This window comes from Gadus macrocephalus, chromosome 14 (assembly GCF_031168955.1).
Source record: "Gadus macrocephalus chromosome 14, ASM3116895v1".
Lineage (NCBI taxonomy): Eukaryota > Metazoa > Chordata > Actinopteri > Gadiformes > Gadidae > Gadus > Gadus macrocephalus.
Genome location: NC_082395.1, coordinates 24,834,247 through 24,858,554, shown reverse-complemented (window position 1 = coordinate 24,858,554; position 24,308 = coordinate 24,834,247). Strand labels below are relative to the sequence as shown.

The 24,308-nt window shown below is 47.1% G+C and overlaps 1 protein-coding gene and 1 long non-coding RNA gene across 2 annotated transcripts in view; one reads left to right on the top strand and one right to left on the bottom strand.

Moving 5' to 3' along the window:
* Positions 1-209, bottom strand: part of LOC132472468 (uncharacterized) — a 1,185-nt gene extending 976 nt beyond the window's left edge. The window contains exon 1 of the long non-coding RNA XR_009529083.1: positions 1-209. This exon is cut by the window's left edge and continues 20 nt beyond it. This is a non-coding gene — a long non-coding RNA (uncharacterized LOC132472468).
* Positions 1-24,308, top strand: part of adamts18 (ADAM metallopeptidase with thrombospondin type 1 motif, 18) — a 71,263-nt gene that overhangs the window by 21,900 nt on the left and 25,055 nt on the right. Inside the window, exons 7-16 of the mRNA XM_060072258.1 lie at positions 9,324-9,483; positions 10,499-10,604; positions 11,064-11,201; positions 11,405-11,558; positions 12,496-12,591; positions 12,803-12,951; positions 16,980-17,152; positions 19,833-19,963; positions 20,131-20,254; positions 22,356-22,600. Of these exons, the coding sequence (XP_059928241.1) occupies positions 9,324-9,483; positions 10,499-10,604; positions 11,064-11,201; positions 11,405-11,558; positions 12,496-12,591; positions 12,803-12,951; positions 16,980-17,152; positions 19,833-19,963; positions 20,131-20,254; positions 22,356-22,600 (1,476 nt within the window). The remainder of the gene's footprint in view (positions 1-9,323; positions 9,484-10,498; positions 10,605-11,063; positions 11,202-11,404; positions 11,559-12,495; positions 12,592-12,802; positions 12,952-16,979; positions 17,153-19,832; positions 19,964-20,130; positions 20,255-22,355; positions 22,601-24,308) is intronic.

The following is a 24,308-nucleotide window of genomic DNA, read 5'->3' as shown; positions in this document are numbered from 1 at the left end:
CAAACAAGGTCCACTAATCAACCAAAGCAACAACAAAAAAACTACGTTCTCTGCGCCTCCGATAATTATTCAAACGTTGGGATATATCTGGCTCTCGCAACAATAATTTCCTTCAAGAGAAAGTTTGCATGCCGCCACCTCGACAACGGTCCGGCATAGAGAGAGAGAGAAACGGCACGTACACCTTGACGGTGTCTGATTGGCTACGCTACGTTGTTTTACGTGAACTCCTCATGTCACCCGAATCTTGTACATTTTAAGAAGGGCACATTCCCCACATTTGAAATGAACAAAATATTATTTTTAAACCGATATAAATAACCTTGTGTATATTAATCTTTTTAATCTATTTATTGACATATTTAGGATTTCAATCATAAATCCTTGACGGTGTCTGATTGGTTACGCTAAGTTGCCTTACGTGAACTCCTCATGTCACCCGAATCTTGTACACTTTGAGAAAGGCACATTCGCCACATTTGAAATAAACAAAATATTATTTTTAAACAGATATAAATAACCTTATGTATATCAATCTTTTTATTGACATATTTAGGATTTCAATCATAAATCCTATTCATATTATGGAAGATTATTTTAAAACAAACCCTATTTATTTATCTATTTATCTTATCTATCTTATTAATTTATTGATCTAATCAATTAACTGAAACTGGTCTTCTGATAAGGCCTAGTAACCTGGGTTACAACTGCATGCATTATTTGGTGTCTTTCTTTGGACTTTTAGTATGGATTTGCAGAATTCTGCAGGGAGAGTTTCAATTGGATGTTTGTCCCATTTTATAAAATCTTGGTTGGTGAGTGGGCCCCAGACTTCACAGCCATAGAGCGCAATGGGCTCTATCAATGCGTCAAATATTTTTAGCCAGATTTTAATTGGGACGTCTAGTTTAATATGTCTTTTATGGCGTTAAATGCCCTCCTTGCCTTGTCTCTCAGGTCATTAACAGCTTTGTTGAAATTTCCTGTGGCATTCATGTTTATGCCGAGGTAGGTATAGTTTTTTGTTTGCTCCAGATTAACAGTGTCTAGGTGGAATGTGTATTTGTTGAGGCTTGGTCTTTTTTCAAATATAGTTATTTTAGTTTTACTAAGGTTCACTGTTAGGGCCCAGGTTTGAGAGAAGCTGTGCAGAAGATCTAGGTGCTGCTGTAGGCCTTCTTTGGTTGGGGACAGCAGCACCAGGTCATCTGCAAACAGCAGACATTTGATTTTAGTGTCTACCAATTTTATGCCGGGGGCTGCAGACTGTTCTAATGTCCTTGCTAGTTGGTTAAAGGTCCCATGACATGAAAATCTCACTTTATGAGGTTTTCTAACATAAATATGAGTTCCCCTAGCCTGCCTATGGTCCCCCAGTGGCTAAAACTTGCGTTTGGTGTAAAACGAGCACTAGCTGTTCTGCTCGCCTTTAAAAAACCGAGGCTCAAGCGCGTTGGTTTGGAATGTCTTTTTTTAGGACGTCATAAACTCACAAAGCATCTAAGCTCCTCTCCTTACTCTGCCTGGCACGCCCAGAGACGTTGGCCCGCCAATGACCGACCGTGCGAGCGCCACTCGACCGTGCGAGCGCCACATGTGTGTGTGTGTGTGTGTGTGTTTGAATACACACACTGTAACGCAAGTGTTTCTTGTCGGTTCTTTGACGTCTCTTGTATTTCCACAACGACACTGTCTTGGGGGTTATCTGAGCCATGGTTGAGAAGGAATTGGGGGAAAGGAACTTTGACTTTGACTCGCTGAAGTACATGAACTGCGACCTGCCGCCGGTTGCCACGAGGCACCATCGCCAGGCAGCGGGCAGCCGGCGGCAGGCAGCGCGGTTCAGTCGACTTCAGGTTGATGTGAAAGTGGAAGAACCAGAGACGTCGCAGAACCCGGCATAGTCGTTTGTGATTCATAATATCGTCTGGAGGCGCACACAGCTTTTTGCCGTGATAATATGTATTATATGATATAGATATCTATGTATTATATGATATAGAGCTCCAGGACTGTAACGCAAGTGTTGTACACTTCCTTGTTATTTGGATAACCGTTCTGCTTTTGGTGTTATGGCGCATAACACGTCGGACTCTCGTCTCTGGTATTTCTACAACGAGACTCGTATTTGGGGTTATCTCAGCCAAGGTTGAGAATGAATTGGGGGGAAGGAACTTTGGCGTTGACTCCCTCAAGAACATGAACCACGACATGGAGGAGAAAGGGATTGTTGGCGCCGAATGTCTCCCGCTTGAGCCCCGCTGAGGGACCACCGCCGGAGGCGGAGGTGCCTATGCGCTGCCTGGCAACAATCCCTTTCTCCTCCTTGTCGCGGTTCAGTCTACTTCACATTGATGTGGACGTTGAAGAACCAGGAATGTTGGAGAACCCAACGCGGTCGTTTGAGATTCATAATATCGGCTCACACAGCTTTTGGCCGTGATAATATATATTATATGATATAGATATCTATGTAGGCTATATGATAATATTTAGATATAGAGCTCCAGGACTCCCGTGTGTTCTAGAATATTTACAGAACACGGCTCATGGCTGTGTGCGCCTCGCCATTGCGATACATCCACTGTAAACAGAGCGCATGGTACCGTGGCTGCAAGCTGCTCAGGGCCACACCCCCACCCTCCTCCTTGACCCGCCTCGCTCCTCCTCATTTGCATTATAGCTACAGACACCAAAACAGCGCATTTTGGGGAAGCTCAATGTGCGACTGGCTCGGAGTGGCTGTAACTCTGCACCACGGCTGAATTTCGGGAACGTCTTTTTGCCCACTAATACCTATATTAAAGAATACATAAAATAGCATGTCATGGGACCTTTAATGTATATGTTGAACAGGGTTGGACTCAAGCTGCATCCCTGTCTCACACCCCGGCTTTGTGGGATGAAGTCTTTGGGCCCTATTTTAACGGTCTGAAACGCAAGTGGGAAGCGCAAAGCGCAAGTAGCTTTGTGGGCGGTTCTACGGCGCTATCGCTATTTTACAGGCGGATAAATGACACTTGCGTCGCGGCGCAAGTGTCAAAAGGGTTGGTCTGAAGCAGCCTAGTTACCCGTAGGTGTGGTTTGGGCGTAACGTCCAACAAACCAATGAGAGTGCCAGCTCCCATCCCCTTTAAGAGCCATGAGCGCATTTAAATCGGACAAGTTGATATTTTGACAGCGCGTCTGCAGTCTCCGATGAGACAGATGCACATGAATTTCAAACTGCAAATGGCTCAGTTTATTGCCAAATAATATGGCCTAATTCACACATGGAATAAGGGGTTTTCTTCCACAACTTCAGAAATACTGAGTCCTCAAATAAATTTCGGCAAAGAAAACGTATATGAATTAACATATGATATGCGGTAACTGTGGTTCTATTTAATGATATACGCAATACATTATAAACATTGTTTCTTATCAGTATTGTATTCTATCCTAATATGCATGTGTCCCCGTGGTAATAGACATTGCCATTGATTGTATTATGCGTTACGTGTTTAGTTTGCGTGTGTTTAAACAGAGCACACACGCGCGCCCGCATTCATTCATTCTTTTTAACACTCACTCGCGGTAAAACAATGTTTTTCACGATCAAATACTCATCAATCCTAAAAGTTATGGGCATGTAGGCCTACACGATGTCTCTGTCAAGAAAATATGTGTTTGCTGTACGGTGCAGATGCATTGATTTAAAAGTACAACTTATTACCGCTGCATCAGCTATTCTTTCCCAAATAATTTACCAAGAATGTGCGGCTAGGTAGATGGGAGAAGCAAAGTGTATGCGCGAGGTGCACAAGCAATCCCTATGCATCGCATGCGCATGTATGCATGCGCCCTTAAAATAGCATCTGAACAACGCGCCACTGACTTTAAACCAGGTATTTCCTGGTCAGTAGCGCAATGGTATTCAGAAACGGCAAAATACCATTTGCGCCAGAACACGCCTCCTCCTTCCGCCGAACCGCCCCTTGGGGCGCATGATCAATCCCTAATTTACCGGCGAGTGGCGGTGGTGGGAAAAGAACGCTCTGCGCCAGTTGTAAACTAGCAACGACACATGCGCCAGTGACTAAGTCACTTGCACCGGATGCAAGATAGGGCCCTTTGTGTTTCTTTCCTATCTTAACTGCACATTTGTTGTTTGTACATGGACTTTATGATGTCGGAACAACAAAGCAGGAGAATAGTTTTCTTTTCTTTTGGTTTATTTGGTGGTCAATGAGGGTGCTTAATGTGAATATATGGTCTGTTGTAGGGTTGCCGCGGTGTGGACATTTTCACACCGAGTGTCAACACCGGTATTATCGGTATAAACTGTATTAACTTTGAAACTATAGGTCAACCCCCATCTTCTCCGTCAACTCTCCTCTCACACTCGGTGACAGCGGCTGGCAGCGCGCCAATTCTCGGCGTCTTATAACGTTCTTTATACAATGGGGGACCTAAATCCAGCGATCTGATTGGTTCCCAACTGTTGTATAAAGAGCGTATACATAACTGCTATGACGCCCGATCATTTTGTGAAAGTATCACTCCGCGCCTTGAAGAGGAAACCGTTACAAAGTATCGTAAGAAACTTTATCACACGGAGATTTAGCTTGACCATGGAGGAGGGGATTCACCAGCGGGGAAATATATCGGCGAGTGAACTGCTCCATAGGATAAATTGCCGGCGAACCGCTCTATCGGAGCCTTCTCTCGGAGGGACGCTAAAGTGTGTTGCATAGCGACCGTCGATGCATAGCGGCAGCCAGGAGGGACTACTTTTTTGTATTCTTTAACAAAACGGCTACTTTGACTTTCTTTGTTTCTTTTTAAATGTAGTGTGTCTATGACTTTCGTTTCGCCATAACAGTAACCATTGTATAAAAGCAATAGATCACTTCAGTCAGTGGTATGTGCTCACATTATACCACTGTGAAGGGGGTCGCCGGCCCTCCGCTGCGCGTCGGGGCCGGACAACGCCCCTTAACAGTGGTATAATGAGCACATACCACAGCCTGGCGGGATCTATTGCTTAAATATATAAGATTGGGCTTCGCGGGGTTTGTTTACCGGCGTTGCTATGGTTACCGGTCTAAGGAAGCACGTCAATTCTCGGCGCGACAATTCTCCCGCACAGAGCACAACTGTGGCCTATTCTACACATTTAAATATTCTTAATTATAATTATATTATTCATTTTTACTAAATTTGTTTTTTATAACTGAAAAAACGGTGTTGCCGGTGTGCAACACCGAGTAATCGGTGTTGGCCTCAACACCGGTAACACCGGTAATACCGTATACCGCGGCAACCCTAGTCTGTTAAACGATAATTTGGTAAGAAGCCAATTTAGTTTTTGCTTATGGCATTATTGTCAGTCAGGAAGTTAAGGAGTCTGCTATTTATAATCATACGTAGAATTTTACCGAGGTTGCTGTTGGCACAGACCCCCCTGTAGTTATTAGGGTCAAATTTGTCTCCACTTTTGAGGATTCGGCTAATCAGTCCTTGGTTCCAAATATTGGGGAAGATCCCGGAGCTAAGAACAGTGTTAAGCAGTTTTAGAATTGCCAATTGGAATTTGAGATCTGTATATTTAATCATTTAATTTAGAATATCATCAACACCACATGCCTTTTTTAGTTTAAGAGAACTTATTTTGTCCTGTAGTTCTTTTAATGTGATTGGAGAGTCTAGTGGGTTCTGATTATCTTTTATAACTAATTCTAGTGTTTGTAATTTATCTTGTATATGTGTTTGTTCTTTGTTCATATGTGTTTGTTCCCTATGTTTCTGATTTGACAGGTTTCTCAATGTTTTTCTAGTGTTTTTGCATTCGTCGTCGAACCACTTATCGTTAATGTTGTTTTTGTTCCTAGATTGACTGTTTGAGACCTTCAGGTTTGATTGTAAGGCTGAGGTGTCAAATATGTTGTCTTCTACTGCCATGTTGATCCCTTCTTTGTTGCAGTGAAAGTTTTTGTCTAGGAAGTGTCTGAATGTGTTTTTGCTTTATGGTGTTCTGATATGTTTCGACACTGCTCTTCTTCCATGTAGCATTTGTTTATAGTGTTTAGTTTGTTTGGTTTTAATGCATCTTGGTTAGGTGTTTGTCGATGTAGGTAGGCTGTGTGGTCTGATAGTGGTGTTAAGGGGCTGACTGTGAATGCTCTTAGAGACCTAGGCCTAAGGTCTGTGATAAAATAATCTACAGTACTACTGCCGATATATGAGCTGTAGGTGTACCTTCCATATAGCCTGGCTCCGCCCGTACTTCCGCTCAATTTGAATTTCCCTTCAGTACTAGGTCTGGACCTGCTGTATGTAATTTGGTTTTCTGGGGCCGCCACAGCGGCGCCAAATCAGCGAACAGAGGGCGTGTCTGAGAACAATGACGATGGCGTGTTGTCAACGATTAGAGCCAGCTTCGAAAGTTGACTGCATACATCATCTCTGGCCTTACTATAAAATATTGATTTACAATGTGCAATTTTTCCCTGATAAATTAAATTCGACGAACAAAACCTGCAGCTGTCGTTGACGGACATTTTCGTGCAGACGCGCAAGGTGTTTGTGTACAACCTGCGCGTGATTCCCGGCGCATTACATACGTCACAACCAAACGTTAGCGATTGGTTATGGCAGATCCAGAGTGGCACTGGGCAGATCCAACCATTTTAAACTTCAACAGACACCCACCTTCAAGTGAGTTAACATTTGTCAATTGATTAGGTCCAGACTCTGTACAAATGAAATGAAATGAAGTGAAGTACGAGAGTCTGGTAGAACCAGGCTACCTTCCATAGGGGTCTCCGCGGGATCTACCGTTGGCGATGTACAGTCCCTGGGTGCGGCACAGCTGTAATAGTTGTAGTCCATGTTTGTTTGTAGTTTTGTTGTAGTTATATCTGGCAGGACACTTTGGGGAGGCGATGGTCCCATCTCCTGGTAGGTGTTTGTCTCCCTGTGTGTTGATGGTGTCAGGCCCCTGTCCCGTCCTGGCGTTGAGGTCTCCACAGATTAGAATATGACCATGGGACTGGAAGTGGTTGATCTCCTCCTCTAGTATAGAGAAGCTTTCCTCGTTGTAGTATGGGGATTCTAGTGGTGGGATATATGTTGCACACAGGAGGATATTTTCTTCTGATGCGGTAAGTCCCTTGTCCATCTCTAACCAGATGTAGAATTGCCCTGTTTTGATTAATTTAACAGAGTTGGTGAGTTCGGATTTGTACCTAATTAAAATACCTCCCGATTCTCTTCCTTGTTTCACCCCTGGTAGTTTGGTGAATGGTACCACCAGCTCTCTGTAGTTTAGAGGGCAGCCAGTGGGACCATCTCCTCTACACCAGGTCTCTTGGAGGATGACAATGTCTGTATTTCGGATTTCCTTGATGAAGTCTAGGTTTCTGCTTTTCAGACCAAAGGCAGTCGACCTCAGGCCTTGTATATTCCAGGATGAAATAGCTTTGTGTTCCATGGTGTCTTGTGTTTGATGGTCCAGTAGTTTAGTTCTGGATCAGGAACGTGGAGAGCTCACTGAGCATCCCATGTATGCTACGGTCTCGGGATGGGCTGTTTCCCCTGCTCACAGACTGGGAGTAGGCAGAAGGGGCGTGGGCCTGGGCTGGTGGCTCCAGGGTGTGTGAGTGTGGATGGACGGCTCGTGGTGATGTGGTCTGGGGGGAAGGGGTCTTTTTGGAGTGAGGGGTCCTCTGGGGCGAGGGGGCGGTCTGGATGCAGGGGGGCCTCTGGACGTGGGTCTGGGTGGGATGCCCATGGCTCTGCTAGTCCTGTGTGATGTGTTGGGCTGGCGGTTGAGAGCAACGTCCTTTAGCGTCTTTGCAAAGGTCGGGACCTCTGACCTGTAGATGTGTACCTGGTCGTAGAGGGTGGTGTGCAAGGAAAACGTTGGGTTTCAAGGCACAGTCTCTGGATATTGAGGCGTTCACCCTTTGGATGAGAACAAGTCTTGTCTGGGCAGAAGGGTAGAGATGACCACTTTTGCGTCAGGGAATGTGGAGGCAGCTTTCTCCATCAGGGAGAAAGGTGTGGCTGTGTGGCTGTGGACACACCTTCTTGCTTGCTTCGAAGGTCGTTTGTGCCTGTGTGGATTATGATTTGGCTGGGCGACCCAAGCTTGCCTCAGTCAGCAACTCCAGTGCATGTTGGGTGTTCCTGCATCTGAGTTTAGCCCCTCTGTGTTTGGGGAAAGTGTTTCTTCTCCTCTATGTACCTCCCATTTGATTCTATGAGGAGCACAATCGGTGGGTTTTGTGACTCCTCATTGGATGTGGGGGTATCTTCGGGGCATCTGGCAGTAGTGTTGTTTGGGGTAGGTGGGGTGGAAGGCAGCTGGCCTGTTTCTGCTGATGTGTTGGGGCTGTCATCAACCTGTTGCTGGGGCAGGGTCTCCTCAGGGGAGGTGGAGGGCCCTCTTGCAGGTTACTTGTTGCAGCTCAGCTTCCTGACTTCCTCCAAAAGCTTCTGAACCACCTCATTCAGCTGGCTGATCTCTGCTCTCCTTGTCTCCTCTTTGTCTTGGAGTTCTCTCCGTAGGGTCCAGAGAGCAGACATGTCTCTTTCTCCATTCTTGCTGCGTGTGGTAGGCTGGACTGTGGTCTGTGCTGATTGGAGGATGTTAAGCTGTTGTTCAAGCTCAACTCACCTTATCTCCATCTGGGTGAAGCGATCCCTCATTTCCATGAGTGAGTGGTCCATCAGGTGAGGCTCGTCTGTGGCATCGTTCTGAGGGGGTGTGTCCAGTGTGGTGCAGCTCTCTTCTTCTTGGGTCTTCTCCATCTTTGTATTATTATTAATGTCTGTTGGGGTCTGATTTGTGGTCTCTGTCAGGCTTTTTAGTGGGTGGCAGGTGTGTCATCAGGGGTTGATGTTGCATCAGCCACGATTTTAGGTAGCATGGTAGCCTTTAGCTTAAATGACCTTCAAAAAGATGACATTAACTTTTGGGCTTCAGCCCTATCTTCAAAAAGGGTAAGGGTTACGACTTCTGTAGGTCCCAATATAATTTATCCATACAGTTTGTCCTTTTTGTTTTGTCGTCGCTGTTTTGAGGTTTATTTTTAGCTTCCTACCTCTCTTCTGCTAGCAGCCTGCTTGATGGGCTCTCCTCTTGGTTTTTCCTGTCTTCCAAATCGGCTGTCTTTCTTCCATTAGCTGCTGTGCTCAAGTTGGTTGGTCATTTTTAAGTTTATCTCAATTTAAAAAGCTATCAACATCCGTAATTTGTAATTTTGAGTGGGGCTCTAGTGAAACATGACTGTCTCCTCTCTCTCTCTCTCTCTCTCTCCCTCCCTCTCCATTAGCTGGGGCTGTCCCTCTCTCACCATGCGGACCAGTCTCTGAACAGTTTCTGCCAGTGGCAGTCTGGCCTGGTGGGGAAGGGCGGCCGTCGCCACGACCACGCCGTGCTCCTCACAGGGCTGGACATCTGCTCCTGGAAGAACGAGCCCTGTGACACCTTGGGTGCGCTTTAGAACACAGATCCCCCTAACCGTAACCCTCACCATACCCCTAAACCTCATCCTAACCCTCAGCCTAACTCTAACCCTAACTCTAATCCTCACCCTAACCCTTACCCTCACCCAAAACCTCACTATAACCCTCACCCTCACCGTAACCCTCACCCTCACCCTCACCGTGACCCTCAACCTCACCCTTACCCTCTCCCTCACCGAAACCCTCACCCTCACCGTAACCCTCATCCTCACCCTCACCCTCACCCTCACCTAGAGCTGCAGCGATGCGTCGATGATGTCGACGTGTCAACGTCAAAAATTCGTCGACGTCAAATTTCTCCGTCGACGATTTTCGACGGAGAAATGGACGAAAGTCACAATAAAGGAAAATGTCCGCGCACAAAATCATCAAAGGTATGGAAATACTTCAAGTTAAGTCCTAAACGGAAAGGTGTTGTTATTTGCACTCTTTGCCAAATGGAGTTGGCATATCACAAGAGCACGACAGCAATGTTGGAGCATCTCAAACGAGAAAGTATCTCGTGCGCATGAGAAAGTATCTCGTGCGCACGAGAAAGTATCTCATGAGCATGGGGAAACATCGTGCGCATATCACTGGCAGTGTGTGTGTGTGTGTGTGTGTGTGTGTGTGTGTGTGTGTGTGTGTGTGTGTGTGTGTGTCGTCAGCGAGTTTTTTTTTTTTTTTTTTTTTTTTTTTTTTTTTTTATTAATCGAGCAACAGAAAAAAAAAGAAAAACGTCCAATTGGTCATTAGATTAGTCGACTAATCGATAAAATAATCGCCCGATTAATCGTTTGATAAATAATCGTTTACCCCCAGCCTTATCCTTACCCTCAGCCTCACTGTAACCCTCACCCTAACCGTAACCCTCACCCTCACCCTAACCTCACCCTCACCGTAACTGTAACCCACACCCTCCCCCTCACCCTAACCCTAACCTCGGCCTCACTCTATCCGTCTCCCTCACAGTATTTCACTTCCTGTCCTCCAACCTGTCCAGGTTTCGCCCCCATCAGCGGCATGTGCAGCAAGTACCGCAGCTGCACCATCAACGAGGACACGGGGCTTGGCCTGGCCTTCACCATCGCCCACGAGTCCGGACACAAGTATGTGTTGTAGTTCAACCTCACTATCACTGCTGTCACACTGTGACATCACTATCCTCTCACTCTGACATCACTATCGTCTCACTGTGGTCTCACCCTGACGTCATTGTCGTCACACTCTGACATCACTATCGTCTCACTGTGGTCTCACCCTGACGTCATTATCGTCACACTCTGACATCACTATCGTGTCACTGTGGCCTCAATCTGAAATCACTGTCGTCACACTATTGTCTCACTGTTGTCAAACTAACTACCTCTGACACCGTCGGTCACCTTTATCGATACAGCTATAGCTGAATATTGAATGTAGTAATTTTGAGGGTTATTGTGGATTGAATAGTGAACTGAAGTCCTCTGATTGTCTTATTTTTCTCTCTCTCTCTCTCTCTCTCTCTCTCTCTCTCTCTCTCTCTCTCTCTCTCTCTCTCCCCATCTCTCTATCTCTCTCTCATCCAGCTTTGGGATGATCCATGATGGCGAGGGGAACCCGTGCCGTAAGTCTGAGGGGAACATCATGTCCCCCACGCTGGCCGGGAACAACGGGGTCTTCAGCTGGTCCAGCTGCAGCCGGCAGTACCTCAGCCGCTTCCTGGGGTGGGTCCTCACACCCCCCCGTCCACAAAGCCCCCCCCCCCCTCCTGGGGTGGGTCCTCCCAGACACCCCCCCTCATGGGTTGGGTCCTCACCACCCCCTCCTGGGTTGGGTCCTCACAGACCCCCCCCCCTGGGGTGGGTCCTCACGCTGCCCCCCCCTCCCCTATAGCCCCCCCCTCACTCAGACGGTGTGTTGGTTCCAGGACGGCCCAGGCCTCGTGTCTGGGGGACGCGCCCCAGCGTGGGGGGCAGTTCCTGCCCCCCCAGCAGCTCCCGGGCCAGCTGTACGACGCCGACACCCAGTGCAGGTGGCAATTCGGCTCCACGGCTAAGCTCTGCAGGCTGGACTTCGTCAAGGTGGGGATCTCATTCATTCACTCAAACTCAATTCAAACTGAGCCAACCTGACTTCATTTCATGCATCATTTGCATAACCTTGGCTAAATCCAAATTTGACCCCCATCAAAAGCATTCCATCTTATGAATGCACTACCATCGCCTAATAGTCTTTGTATAAGCCTTTGTGTAGAGCTTTATTCAGTTTGGGGCACACATTCACATGTAAATCTTTTTATTACTGCTGGGGCTCCGACCAGGCTTAGCGTTAGGGTTGGTTAGTGGGGACCGGTCAGCAGTCTTTCTGACATTGTGCAGCCAGGGGCCCTCTTGATGTCCCCTGGAACCCCGGGCCCAGCCGTGGTTGAGAGGGGATGTGTTCACTGCATGGCTGCCAAAGACTCGTAGGGGAGTCTGCGGTTGGTCAACGAAGCCGTTGATTGGTGGTGGACCCCGGGTCCGGGGGCCTTCTGGCTCCACACAAAGACAGACGAACCTCAAGTCATTCAGCTGAGACCCTAATGCTGCTCAACGACATGACAAGCACCATAACCCCTGCTACACATTCATAGACACACACATTGACAATCACATGAACACACACATGGACACAAACGCGTAGACGCACATACCTTTGTTACTGTTAACATCTGTTACCTTTGATTACTGCTAACATCTGTAAACAAGCCCTTTCATTGGGACAGCCGTGGGTCTGTAAGTCTGTATGAGATCCATTCTGCACAACTATTTGCTGTGTGCTATTTATCTACATCATAACTGCTGCGACACAACTCCTTTCTAACAAAAATGGATTTTGTCTGAATACTCTCTGTGGTTCCATGTCTAAGGCGTCTGTAGGTCCATGTCAGAGGTGTGTCTGTAGGTCCATGTCTAATGTGTGTTGGTCCATGTTTGAGTTGTGTCTGGGTCCATGTCTAAGGTGTCTGTCTGTCTGCAGGACATCTGTAAGTCCCTCTGGTGCCACCGTGCAGGCCATCGCTGTGAGACCAAGTTCATGCCGGCGGCGGAGGGCACGGCCTGCGGAGCGAACACGGTGAGGGTCTGTTACCCTCCACCTCTCCACCCCCCCCTGTCCTCCACCTCTCCAACCCCCCCTGTCCTCCACCCCCCCTGGACAGACCTCCACAGAGACACATGACACCACTTCCGCCAGCAGCGGTTCAGGTGCATTGTGGCGCTTATGTGTGTGTGTTGGTTTTTTTATAATCTTTTGTTTGTTCTCTCCCCCTCCCGCCCTCCCTCAGTGGTGCCGGAGGGGCCAGTGTGTACGGTACGGCGACCTGGGGACCCGCCCGGTCCACGGCCAGTGGTCCGGCTGGTCCCAGTGGTCCCAGTGCTCCAGGACATGCGGGGGCGGAGCCATGTCCAGAGAGCGCTTCTGCACCAACCCCAGGTAACCTCATTCTAGGGCTGCTCGATTTTGGAAAAAATGAGAATCACGATTTTTTTGGTCAAGATTGAAATCATGATTCTTCAAACGATTCTTCTTGAGTTTGAAAATAAAATGCATTTATTCGGCATTTCAAAAAATAAACACGGTAACTGAGTTTTCAAAATTCTTAAACTACACAGTACACAAACTTCTTAAACTACACAGTACACAAACAGTACAAAATACCCTATAGTATCTGTGGTATAAAGGCTGGGGCAAATTTCTAATTATAAATATGTACAATGTAAATACGTCCATGGAACAGATGGCCAATGTGAATAATAGATGTGGACAGCTGAAGAGGTAAAACTCTTCCTTGCTCTCATCGAAGAAAAATCATTACAGCTATTTTAGATGGAAAACAACAACGCAATTCCACTATATATCAGGATCTAAGAGAGTGCATTTTATCAAAAGGATACGACAAGCCCTGAATGTGTGTAGTTTTCCGCTCCTACCACTTGATGGAAACGCACCTAATTCAAATTTCTTTTTTGCAAGCTTTCTTCACCTTTTAGATGGAAACGTGACTAGAGAAGAGTTAAGTAGACTCCACATACATCTCACATGCAAACACACTACACACTCCAAACATCACTTTACACACCCCAGAGACATCTATAGCCTTTAATTTATTGGACTGTGAGACCCCTGACTCTGTAAATGTTTTTATTGGCTGTTTTTATATCTTTTCTTGCTATGAGGATTGAAGATATGTGTAATGCAAGACAAATTTCTGTGTAAACAGACATTAAAGTTTATCTAATCTAATTAACCACACGCTGGTACTCCTTCTGCGCTGAAAGTGCAGCTTCCTCAATCAGATCGTAGTCACCCCAAAAGACAGCATTCAGCTGACCCTCAATACCTCTGTTACTGATACTTATCCTCCTCCCTCCCTCGTCCTCCTCCTCCTCCTCTCTGTGCAGGGTTTAATAGGTAAGCAGGAGCACTTTTAAATCTGTCCTGCCGTTAATTGGAATCCGGTGGAGGGAGGAGAGAATAGGGCGAAAGGATAAACAGTAATGGATCCATGTATAGATTGTAGGAGAAAGGTACTGGTCCTAATGCTGAACCTCTGGGCCTGCAGGTGGACCCAGACACCTGAGTGTAGATGGAAATAAACCCATGCGAGGCCGCACTACGGAAGAAGGTTAACCGTAAAGTCGACACAGATCCAAGGCCTTTATTATGGGGGCGTGCTGTGAACTGCTGGTCTCCAGTAGCCAGCTCCAAAAGAAGATGGGAGGTTAGCGAGGCAGCTCTGAATCTTTTGCCCTGTGCTTTACCCTACACTTTGCTCCCAGACACAGACGAGAATCCCTCCTTGCTTCCTCCATGACCCGTGCCCAGCCCCCACCCCGCCTACATCACCACCCTTCACACCACCGCCTCTCCGACCCCATCACCAGACCACCTGTTAGATCACAGCACCCCACTTAATCCTCACAAGCATAATACAGGAGATTAGGGTCTGCGCTCTTGACCTGCTTCTCATACAAAGTCCCCCACTAGGAGGTAGGGGCGCCAGAGAGGGATCCCACTGCTTCTAGGGATGCCTTGTCGTCCGGTTTAAAGGACAGGGGACTCCCACACCGTCTCTATGTGGGTGGCCACTGGTGGCCGTGTCTGAGCAGCATGGATGAGGAAACGGAGGAGAGACGAGGGGACCTCTGATCTGCGTCTCATGGTTGAATAAACCGGCCCCTCCGACGCCGACGTCTTTGAAGATCTTTAGTTTGTGTGTGAGAGGTATGGAGTCGTTAGAATCAAGGGAGATGGTTCAATGAGTTGAAACAAAAATCAAACCGCCATTCACCATCACTGCTATTCACTGCTCTTGTCCCTGTCTACGACCCTCTGTCACCGCTGTCATGTCCGTGGGCGCAGAGAGACTCCAGCCAGCGCAGAACAAGGACGAGACCTCTGACCAGGACCACCACGGCCCAGAGCTGAGATCACCTGATCCGATCCTGTGTGACTGTTCTCACTGTCCTGAGGATATAGGATGTGAGGCCTAACCAGCACAAACAAGTGTTGAAAAGATTGAACCAATGTGTGCGAAGGCACGGTGGGGGGTGATTTCAGCCTGCAGGTCATAACGAGCTGCTTGATCAGCAGGGTTTCAGAGACTGTGTGCGTTCTTGCATGAGTTAAAGAGTCTTAGGGCCCTATCTTGCATCCGGCGCAAGTGACTTAGTCACTGGCGCATGTGTCGTTGCTAGTTTACAACTGGCGCAGAGCGTTCTTTTCCCACCAGCGCCACTCGCCGGTAAATTAGGGATTGATCATGCGCCCCAAGGGGCGGTTCGGCGGAAGGAGGAGGCGTGTTCTGGCGCAAACGCTATTTTGCCGTTGCTGAATACCATTGCGCTACTGACATCGAAATACCTGGTTTAAAGTCAGTGGCGCGTTGTTCAGATGCTATTTTAAGGGCGGATGCATACATGCGCATGCGATGCATACGGATTGCTTGTGCACCTCGCGCATACACTTTGCTTCTCTCATCTACCTAGCCGCACATTCTTGGTAAATTATTTGGGAAAGAACAGCTGATGCAGCGGTAATAAGTTGTACTTTTAAATCAATGCATCTGCAAACACCGTACAGCAAAAACATATTTTCTTGACACAGACATCGTGTAGGCCTACATGCCCATAACTTTTAGGATTGATGAGTATTTGATCGTGAAAAACATTGTTTTACCGCGAGTGAGTGTTAAAAAGAATGAATGAATGCGGGCGCGCGTGTGTGCTCTGTTTAAACACATGCAAACTAAACACGTAACGCATAATACAATCAATGGCAATGTCTATTACCGCGGGGACACATGCATATTAGGATAGCATACAATACTGATAAGAAACAATGTTTATAATGTATTGCGTATATCATTAAATAGAACCACAGTTACCGCATATCATATGTTATATCATACATACGTTTTCTTTGGCGAAATTTATTTGAAGACTCAGTATTTCTGAAGTTGTGGAAGAAAACCCCTTATTCCATGTGTGAATTAGGCCATATTATTTGGCAATAAACTGAGCCATTTGCAGTTTGAAATTCATGTGCATCTGTCTCATCGGAGACTGCAGACGCGCTGTCAAAATATCAACTCGTCCGATTCAAATGCGCTCATGGCTCTTAAAGGGGATGGGAGCTGGCACTCTCATTGGTTTGTTGGACGTTACGCCCAAACCACACCTACGGGTAATTAGGCTGCTTCAGACCAACCCTTTTGACACTTGCGCCGCGACGCAAGTGTCATTTATCCGCCTGTAAAATAGCGATAGCGCCGTAGAACCGCCCACAAAGCTACTTGCGCTTTGCGCTTCCCACTTGCGTTTCAGACCGTTAAAATAGGGCCCTTAGTGTGTGTGTGTGTGTTGGGTGATTATGCATAAACGTCCATGTGTGGCCAGATAGTGTTGATATGTGAGTGTGTTCTTGAACCATGCCCGCCTTGTGTTTAAGTACACAGTAAATAACTCCATTTCATCTTCTCTGCTGGAGTCTGAGATGTTATCCCTGGCTAGGGTGAGCAAGGCCTGAGAATAGGGACTATTTAGACTCGTTTGTTTACATGTTGGAGTAGAGAGACTAGTTAGAATAGTTAGTTTACATGTTGGAGGAGAGAGACTAGTTATACTAGTTAGTTTATATCTGGTCTGTAGTTTTTAAAAGGCTTGGGTAGAGGGACTAGTTAGACTAGTTATAAATAGAATGATTTAATGTCCAATATATGTCATTCAGCCTCTATAGTGCAAGTCTTCACACTTGACTCTGTTGCTCCCACTAACCCTCTGTCTCTCTGTGTCTCTCTCTCCACCCTTTGTCTCTCTCATCCCCCCCTCTCTCTGTGTCTCTGCCTCCCCCTCTGTCTGCCTCCCTCCCCCCTCTGTCTCCCTCCCTCCCCCCTCTCTCTCTCTGTCTCTCTCCCTCCCCCCTTCCTCCCACCTCTCCCCCCTGTCTGGTGCCTGTTACAGGCCCCAGAATGACGGGAGGTTCTGCCCGGGCGGGGCCCGTGTGAACCAGCTGTGCAGCCTGCGGCCGTGCCCCCCCGGGGCCCCGGGCTTCCGGGCCCAGCAGTGCGCCGCGTACAACAGCAAGCCCTTCAGGGGCTGGTTCTACAGGTGGAGGCCCTACACCAAAGTGGACCGTAGGTGACCCACGGGAACACACGCACGCACACCCCATTGGACACATTGGTTCTGAACCGCTTAATGAACTGGTTGATTCTGCTGCTTAATGAACTGGTTGATTCTGCTCCTCTTAATGAACTGGTTGATTCTGCTGCTTAATGAACTGGTTGATTCTGCTGCTTACTGTACTGGTTGATTCTGCTGCTTAATCAACTGGTTGATTCTGCTGCTTAATGAACTGATTGATTCTGCTGCTTAATGAACTGGTTGATTCTGCTTCTTACTGAACTGGTTGATCCTGCTCCTCTTAATGAACTGGTTGATTCCGCTCCTCTTAATGAACTGGTTGATTCTGCTGCTTAATGAACTGTATGAATCTGCTCTTCTTAATGAACTGGTTGATTCTGCTCAGTGACGTCCAACAGATGGTCTTTCTCACATCTTATAGTGACTAAGATTTCCTTGTCCTTGCTCCTGGTGTAGATCACTCTGGTGCTGACTGGTTATATTATAGAAGCTTGATGTCTTGCACAAAAAAAAGAATGTCGAGAGTTGGTTAAAAAAGAAAGTGTCTTCATTTATTCATGAGTCGCTTCTAATTCTAATTCAAACAAATTCAAAGTAAAAATTATTGTTGAAATCTTAACATGACCTGTAAGATACGCAAGGGCTAAAACAGTATGCTTTTCCAGCCAGCCCCGCCAAGGCGACAGGTCCTTTCCTCTTGAGGAGAAGGACCTCCTATAGGACACACCCAGCAGGCACCAATCAATTAATTAGTCATCAATTAATAACACACACACACACACACACACACACACACACACACACACACACACACACACACACACACACACACACACACACACACACACACACACACACACACACACACACACACACACACACAGAGAAAACGGCAATTAAATGAAAACAAAGGAATTGGCTCCTTATTCATCTTATTCACAGAATATTCTCACATCTCTCTCAGTAAGAGTTACCTGCCAAGGAACATATCCCATATATATATAATATTATATATATATATATATATATTAGTGCGGTCAAGCGATTAAAATAATTAATGTCATAGTTAACTCACGATTAATCGCAAGCAATCGCGATTAATCACAAATGTTTTTTCTATGCTAAATATCCCTTGATTTCTTTGTCCCATTAATTGTTCTCATTTTAATGCTCTTAACAACATGGAGAAGTGCATCGGCTTGCCTTGTGCAAATGTTTTTTTATCGGTCGTTGGTAGTCGAATACGGTTCCACCGAAGAAGAACTTTCCGGGCCAGTCCACGATCCAGTCCCCCGTTAGGTAGTGCTCCATCTTCAGGGACCGCACCGCCAGGTAGCTGCTGGACGCCTCCACCTCCTGGACGAGGACGCTGCGCGCCGACTACCAACAACATTGGCATATACTGATCAAAACAGGACGATACAAAAAAAAAGCCTATAGTGCAATTAAACGATGAAGATACAAACATACTGCCTTGAACATAGCAGTCAGGCTACTGCTTCTTTTTATTTATTTATTTTTTAATAAAAGAATTACGTTAATCGCTCGATAAAAATATTAACGCCGTTAAAATTGGTTTGCGTTAACGTCGTTAATGACGCGTTTAACTGACAGCACTAATATATATATATGTGTGTGTGTGTTTATATATGTGTGTGTGTGTGTATGTATGTATGTATGTATGTATGTATGTATGTATGCGTGTGTGTGTGTGTGTGTGTGTGTGTGTGTGTGTGTGTGTGTGTGTGTGTGTGTGTGTATATATATATATATATATATGTGTGTGTGTGTGTGTGTGTGTGTGTGTGTATATATGTGTGTATTGCAGAAATGGCAGCACATCTCCAAAATAATATATATACAGTGTATATATATATATATGTGTATATATACTGTCTATATATTATTTGGGAGATGTGCTGCCATTTCTGCTATTTCTGGATCCCCATTCCTCCTGAACTGCATTATATTAATTAAACTTGAAGCGATTTGGTTTTATTGATTGAACCAAGCAGGAGGTGCATCACTGAATAAACATGAAGTGAAGCTGCAGGCTGCAGGCGTATGCTCGTCTCTTTCCCTGCAAGTCTAAAAAAACTGCTTGGCCAAAGCCAACCAGCTCACAATCATTTTCTGTTTGCTACTGTTGGATGAGAAAGGCTGGAGGCTCGTTATCAGAGAGCTCTGATGCTAATGTCATGGTCGTTCCAAGACTTGTCGCCACTCCCCCCCCCCCCCCACCCCCCCGCAGGCCCGTGGGACGACTCAGCCACTGATCTGCCTGCTTCCTAGCTCCACTTGTTATCAGCATTCGGAAGAAGAGAGGGAGGGAGAAGGAAGTATGAGAGCAGCACGTACCTTTTGCGCTGTGGCGTAACGCAGGTTGATTATGAACTGGGAGTCCCTCCCGCCTGCTTCACCAACGGTCAGCTCAGATCAGGTGACCTGTCTCTATCACCTGATCTGACCTTTAAATCTTCGCAGTATCATCATCAACCTGAAAATACAAAAACATTGAAGGAAATGATCAATACAAATCCTGGTGATGGCCCAAGTTGTTCCATTAGTTTCTCTGTTTGTTCTGTGCTAATGCTCTCTCCCTTCTGTTGCTCTCTCTCCTTCTGACGCTCTCTCCCTCCTGCTGACGCTCTCTCTCCTGTTCCTCCACAGAGGAGGACGTCTGTAAGCTGTACTGCATCACCGAGGACTTTGACTTCTTCTTCGCCATGTCCAGCAAGGTCCAGGATGGCACCTCCTGTTCTGAGAACCAGAGAGACGTCTGCATCGATGGCGCCTGTGAGGTCCGTGGGGGCTGCAGCGTGTGTGTGTGTGTGTGTGTGCATGTGTATTTTGTGTAACGTGTGTGTGTGTGTGTGTGTGTGTGTGTGTGTGTGTGTGTGTGTGTGTGTGTGTGTGTGTGTGTGTGTAACCTGTGTGTGTGTGTTTGTGTGTGTGTGTGTGTGTGTAGGCTGTGGGCTGTGACCAGATGCTTCGGTCCAAGGCCTCCCTGGACGCCTGTGGAGTCTGCAAGGGAGACAACAACACCTGCCGCTTCTTTACCGGCCGCTACACAGTCCAGCACCGCGCCAACGGTATACCCTTTGTCACGCCTGTCCCCCTCGTGAGGCACCTTAGACCTCCTAATGCCCCTTATACCATCTAATGCCCCTTATTCCTCATAATGCCCCTTAAAGTGTAATTCCGGTGTAAAATGGATTTGGGATATGTTTTGTATGATAACGAGTTGAAACGTTGGAGCACAAAAACCGCATATAGACGCTTTCTTCAGTTGGCTGATTTTAGCTGATTCTATCAAAACGCTATAAACTTGGAACGAAGGGGGCAGTGGTTATGGTAAAAACTAAATCGCTATTTTAAACCACTTAAAATGCTAGAAGTAGCCTGACACTTCTCTGGTAGTATAATAAGGGTCTTAACATATAAAACGAGGCATTGAGAACTTTGTAAGTGTACAGATTGTTTATTAAAAATGACATTTTATTGACGAACACAGAGATTGTGACAGCCGTCAGCAAAACGCAAGCTCTGTGTTCGCCAATCTACTTATCGAGTCTTGAAAACAAAATGGCGTCGACGGGTGATCTACTGATGGTATTGTGTGTATAAAATGTCATTTTTTATATACAATCTGTACACTTACAAAGTTCTCAATGCCTCGTTTTATATGTTAAGACCCTTATTATACTACCAAAGAAGTGTCGGGCTACTTCTAGCCTTTTAAGTGGTTTAAAATAGCGATTTAGTTTTTTACCATAACCACTGCCCCCTTCGTTCCAAGTTTATAGCGTTTTGATAGAATCAGCTAAAAACAGCCAACTGAAGAAAGCGTCTATATGCATTTTTTGTGCTCCAAAATGAACGTTTCAACTCGTTATCATGCAAAACATATCCCAAATCCATTTTACACCGGAATTACCCTTTAAGGCCGATTCATACCTCCGGATCCGGACAAAATTCGTCCGTCCGTACCAAACGTTGTCTCCGAGACTACCCTTCATACCTCCGTCCGGTTTCAGCGTTATTATGGATGTTACGCAATACATCTAGACGGCAGTGACTGTCGTGTCACAAATTACCGGCATCGACAATCGCAAACATGGGATCTGTAGAGGAGATGATAATGTGTCACCCGAAATCGGCAAAAAAAAATGGCGCAAAAAGTGTAGACCTACGCAGCGGTGGCATGTGACACCAACCCGCAGATTCTCTTCTCAAAATGTTGCGCCATTTTTAAATGACCAGTTATGACTCAATATATATATATATATATATATATATATATATATATAGGAGATTAGGGTCTGCGCTCTTGACCTGCTTCTCATACAAAGTCCCCCACTAGGAGGTAGGGGCGCCAGAGAGGGATCCCACTGCTTCTTGGGATGCCTTGTCGTCCGGTTTAGAGGACAGGGGAGATTTATACATCTCAGATATTATACTACTCTCTATTTTCGCTAATGGTTGGACTTCTGACTCTATACTGCCGTCTCGATTTCCATTGGTATTGCTCCTTTTCTCCCGGAGCACTCCGGATTCGTAAGCTCAGAGGCGACAGACCCACTGACGGATGAAACAACCTCCGGGACAGGATGAAAGGGTTCCTATCCGTATTTACGGTAGGGTGTGTATGGGCCTTTATACCTCGTAACTCAGTTCAGAGAGAGATTTTCTCTCTAAAATCGAGAGATTTAAGATTAATAATCTAAAAGCAGCTGAAATCCGGGTGAACATGGCGCTACATTGTCTTTTGATTCACCTTTGTCTTGACCAATCATATTGCTGGATTCAGGGATCTGGAACAGTTTCTCATGACAGCACTAGCAAACTATCCTTGTGGTGAGAGCAGCTGAAACATCCGGTCTGGGCTTCAGCATTTTTAGAGAAAGAGTATGTAAAGCTCTCAGATCAATACTAGAGCGTGATAAGATCCCCTTCTGAAAGCCTCCTCCGTACGCTCAGTCGAACGGGAACCCCCCAGTGCTCCCTTCCCTCGTCCGCTGGATCCGAGGTCAGACCCCTTAAGGTTCCTCCTGCTCAACAGAGTACTACACCGTGGTGACGAACCCCGCTCGGACGAGCAGCATCTGCACCTTAGAGCTGCATTAGGAGGTCTAAGGGGCATTAGGAGGTCTTAGGGGCATTAGGAGGTCTAAGGTTCCTCCTGCTACACAGAATACTACTCGGTGGTGACGGTGCCCGCCGGGGCGCGCAGCGTCCTCGTCCAGGAGGTGGAGGCGTCCAGCAGCTACCTGGCGGTGCGGTCCCTGAAGATGGAGCACTACCTAACGGGGGACTGGATCGTGGACTGGCCCGGAAAGTTCTTCTTCGGTGGAACCGTATTCGACTACCAACGACCGTTCGACCGCCCGGAACGCCTGTATGCCGCCGGGCCGACCAATGAGACGCTGGTGTTTCAGGTGGGTGCCGACCAATGAGATGCTGGTGTTTGAGGTTGTGCCGTCACAATGTAGGGGTCACAATGTAGGGGTACCCCGGTCTGCCACAATTTACAGTCTTAGTACCTATGAGCTGTAGACCAGTACCCAGTCCCATTCTCTGACTCCTATGAGCTGTAGACTGGTACCCAGTCCCAGTCTCTGACTCCTATGAGCTGTAGACCATTACCCAGTCCCAGTCTCTGACTCCTATGAGCGGTAGACCAGTACCCAGTCCCAGTCTCTGACTCTTATGAGCTGTAGACCAGTACCCATTCCCATTCTCTGACTTCTATGAGCTGTAGACCGGTACCCATTCCCATTCTCTGACTCCTATGAGCTGTAGACTAGTACACAGTCTCTGAATCCTATGAGCTGGTGACCAGTTAACAGTCCTGGTCTCGACCAAGAGAACACAGTGAGTCCAGCTCCACCAGAACCAGGAGTTCCGCTCCACTGGGACCAGGAGTTCCTCTCCACTGGAACCAGGAGTTCCGCTCCACTGGGACCAGGAGTTCCGCTCCCCTGGAACCCGGAGTTCCTCTCCACTGGAACCGGGAGTTTTGGTCCACTGGAACCAGGAGCTTTGGTCCACGGGAACCAGGAGTTCCGCTCCACTGGGACCAGGAGTTCCGCTCCACTGGGACCAGGAGTTCTGCTCCACTGGGACCAGCTCACAGGGAGGAGATGGGAGCACGGAGGTCGAGTCCAGTCATGTCTGAGGGAAGCTTTGCAGCAGTGGTATGGCTGAACGGTCCTGCTTTGTTGAAACAAGAAAACAACTGGGTTTGGCAAACAGCTTCAGCACATATTTGGAGCTGGAAGTCATTGGAGAACCTGAGACCAGGGAGAGGGAAGGACGAAGAGACAGCGGAGAATAGTTTGCACATTGCAGGATTTACATAAATGTTGTTTGAACATCAATAGGAAAAAGGAGACCAGATGGTTTCATTGTGGAGCAGGGAGGCTGGGAAGCAGTCACCTGATTGTGTAAGGTTGGAAGAATCTAGATGGGTCTTTGTGTCACCACCTTCCCCTCCCGCCCATGGAGAGCATTGCACAATGGCCTGTCCCACAGCACAGGGCTATAGAGAGGAGCCCTGGAGAAAAACAATGATGCCAGCATGCCATTGTTTTCAAGAATCAATCACCATAGTAAAATGTTCACACACAGTCAGGCTTCCTCCGCGATGAGAGCCGCATCTTCACCAGGCATCCCCTCAGCCCTTCAGCCTCTCATCCTCCCATCCCCTCAGCCCCTCAGCCCCTGGGCCACTCGGCCTCCCAGTCTAAGGGCATCTTCCAGTGGTGCGCCCAGCGGGAGTCCGCCGCCAGGCTGCGATTACGGCCCATAATCTCCCTAAGAACGTGCATTACAAACACCAGCCCAGAGACACGGGGAAGGAGAAGGAGAGGAGATCAAAAGATTAAGAAGGATTCTGCGACGCTAATACAGACCTTGTCGAGGGTTCGGTACACTGGATTATTCAATGCCACAAATGAGAGCGACCAGATGGAGTCAGAGGGCGAGAGAGGAGAATGAGGATGGAAGCGGAGGAAATGGAAAAATACTTTTAATGATTTTCCACTCACTGCTGAATGGGATTTAACTCATAGGACTCCCCTCAGCGCTGCCACAGGACTTAGGTTAGGGTGATGAGGAAGAGGAAGAGCAGATGGGGACAGATCG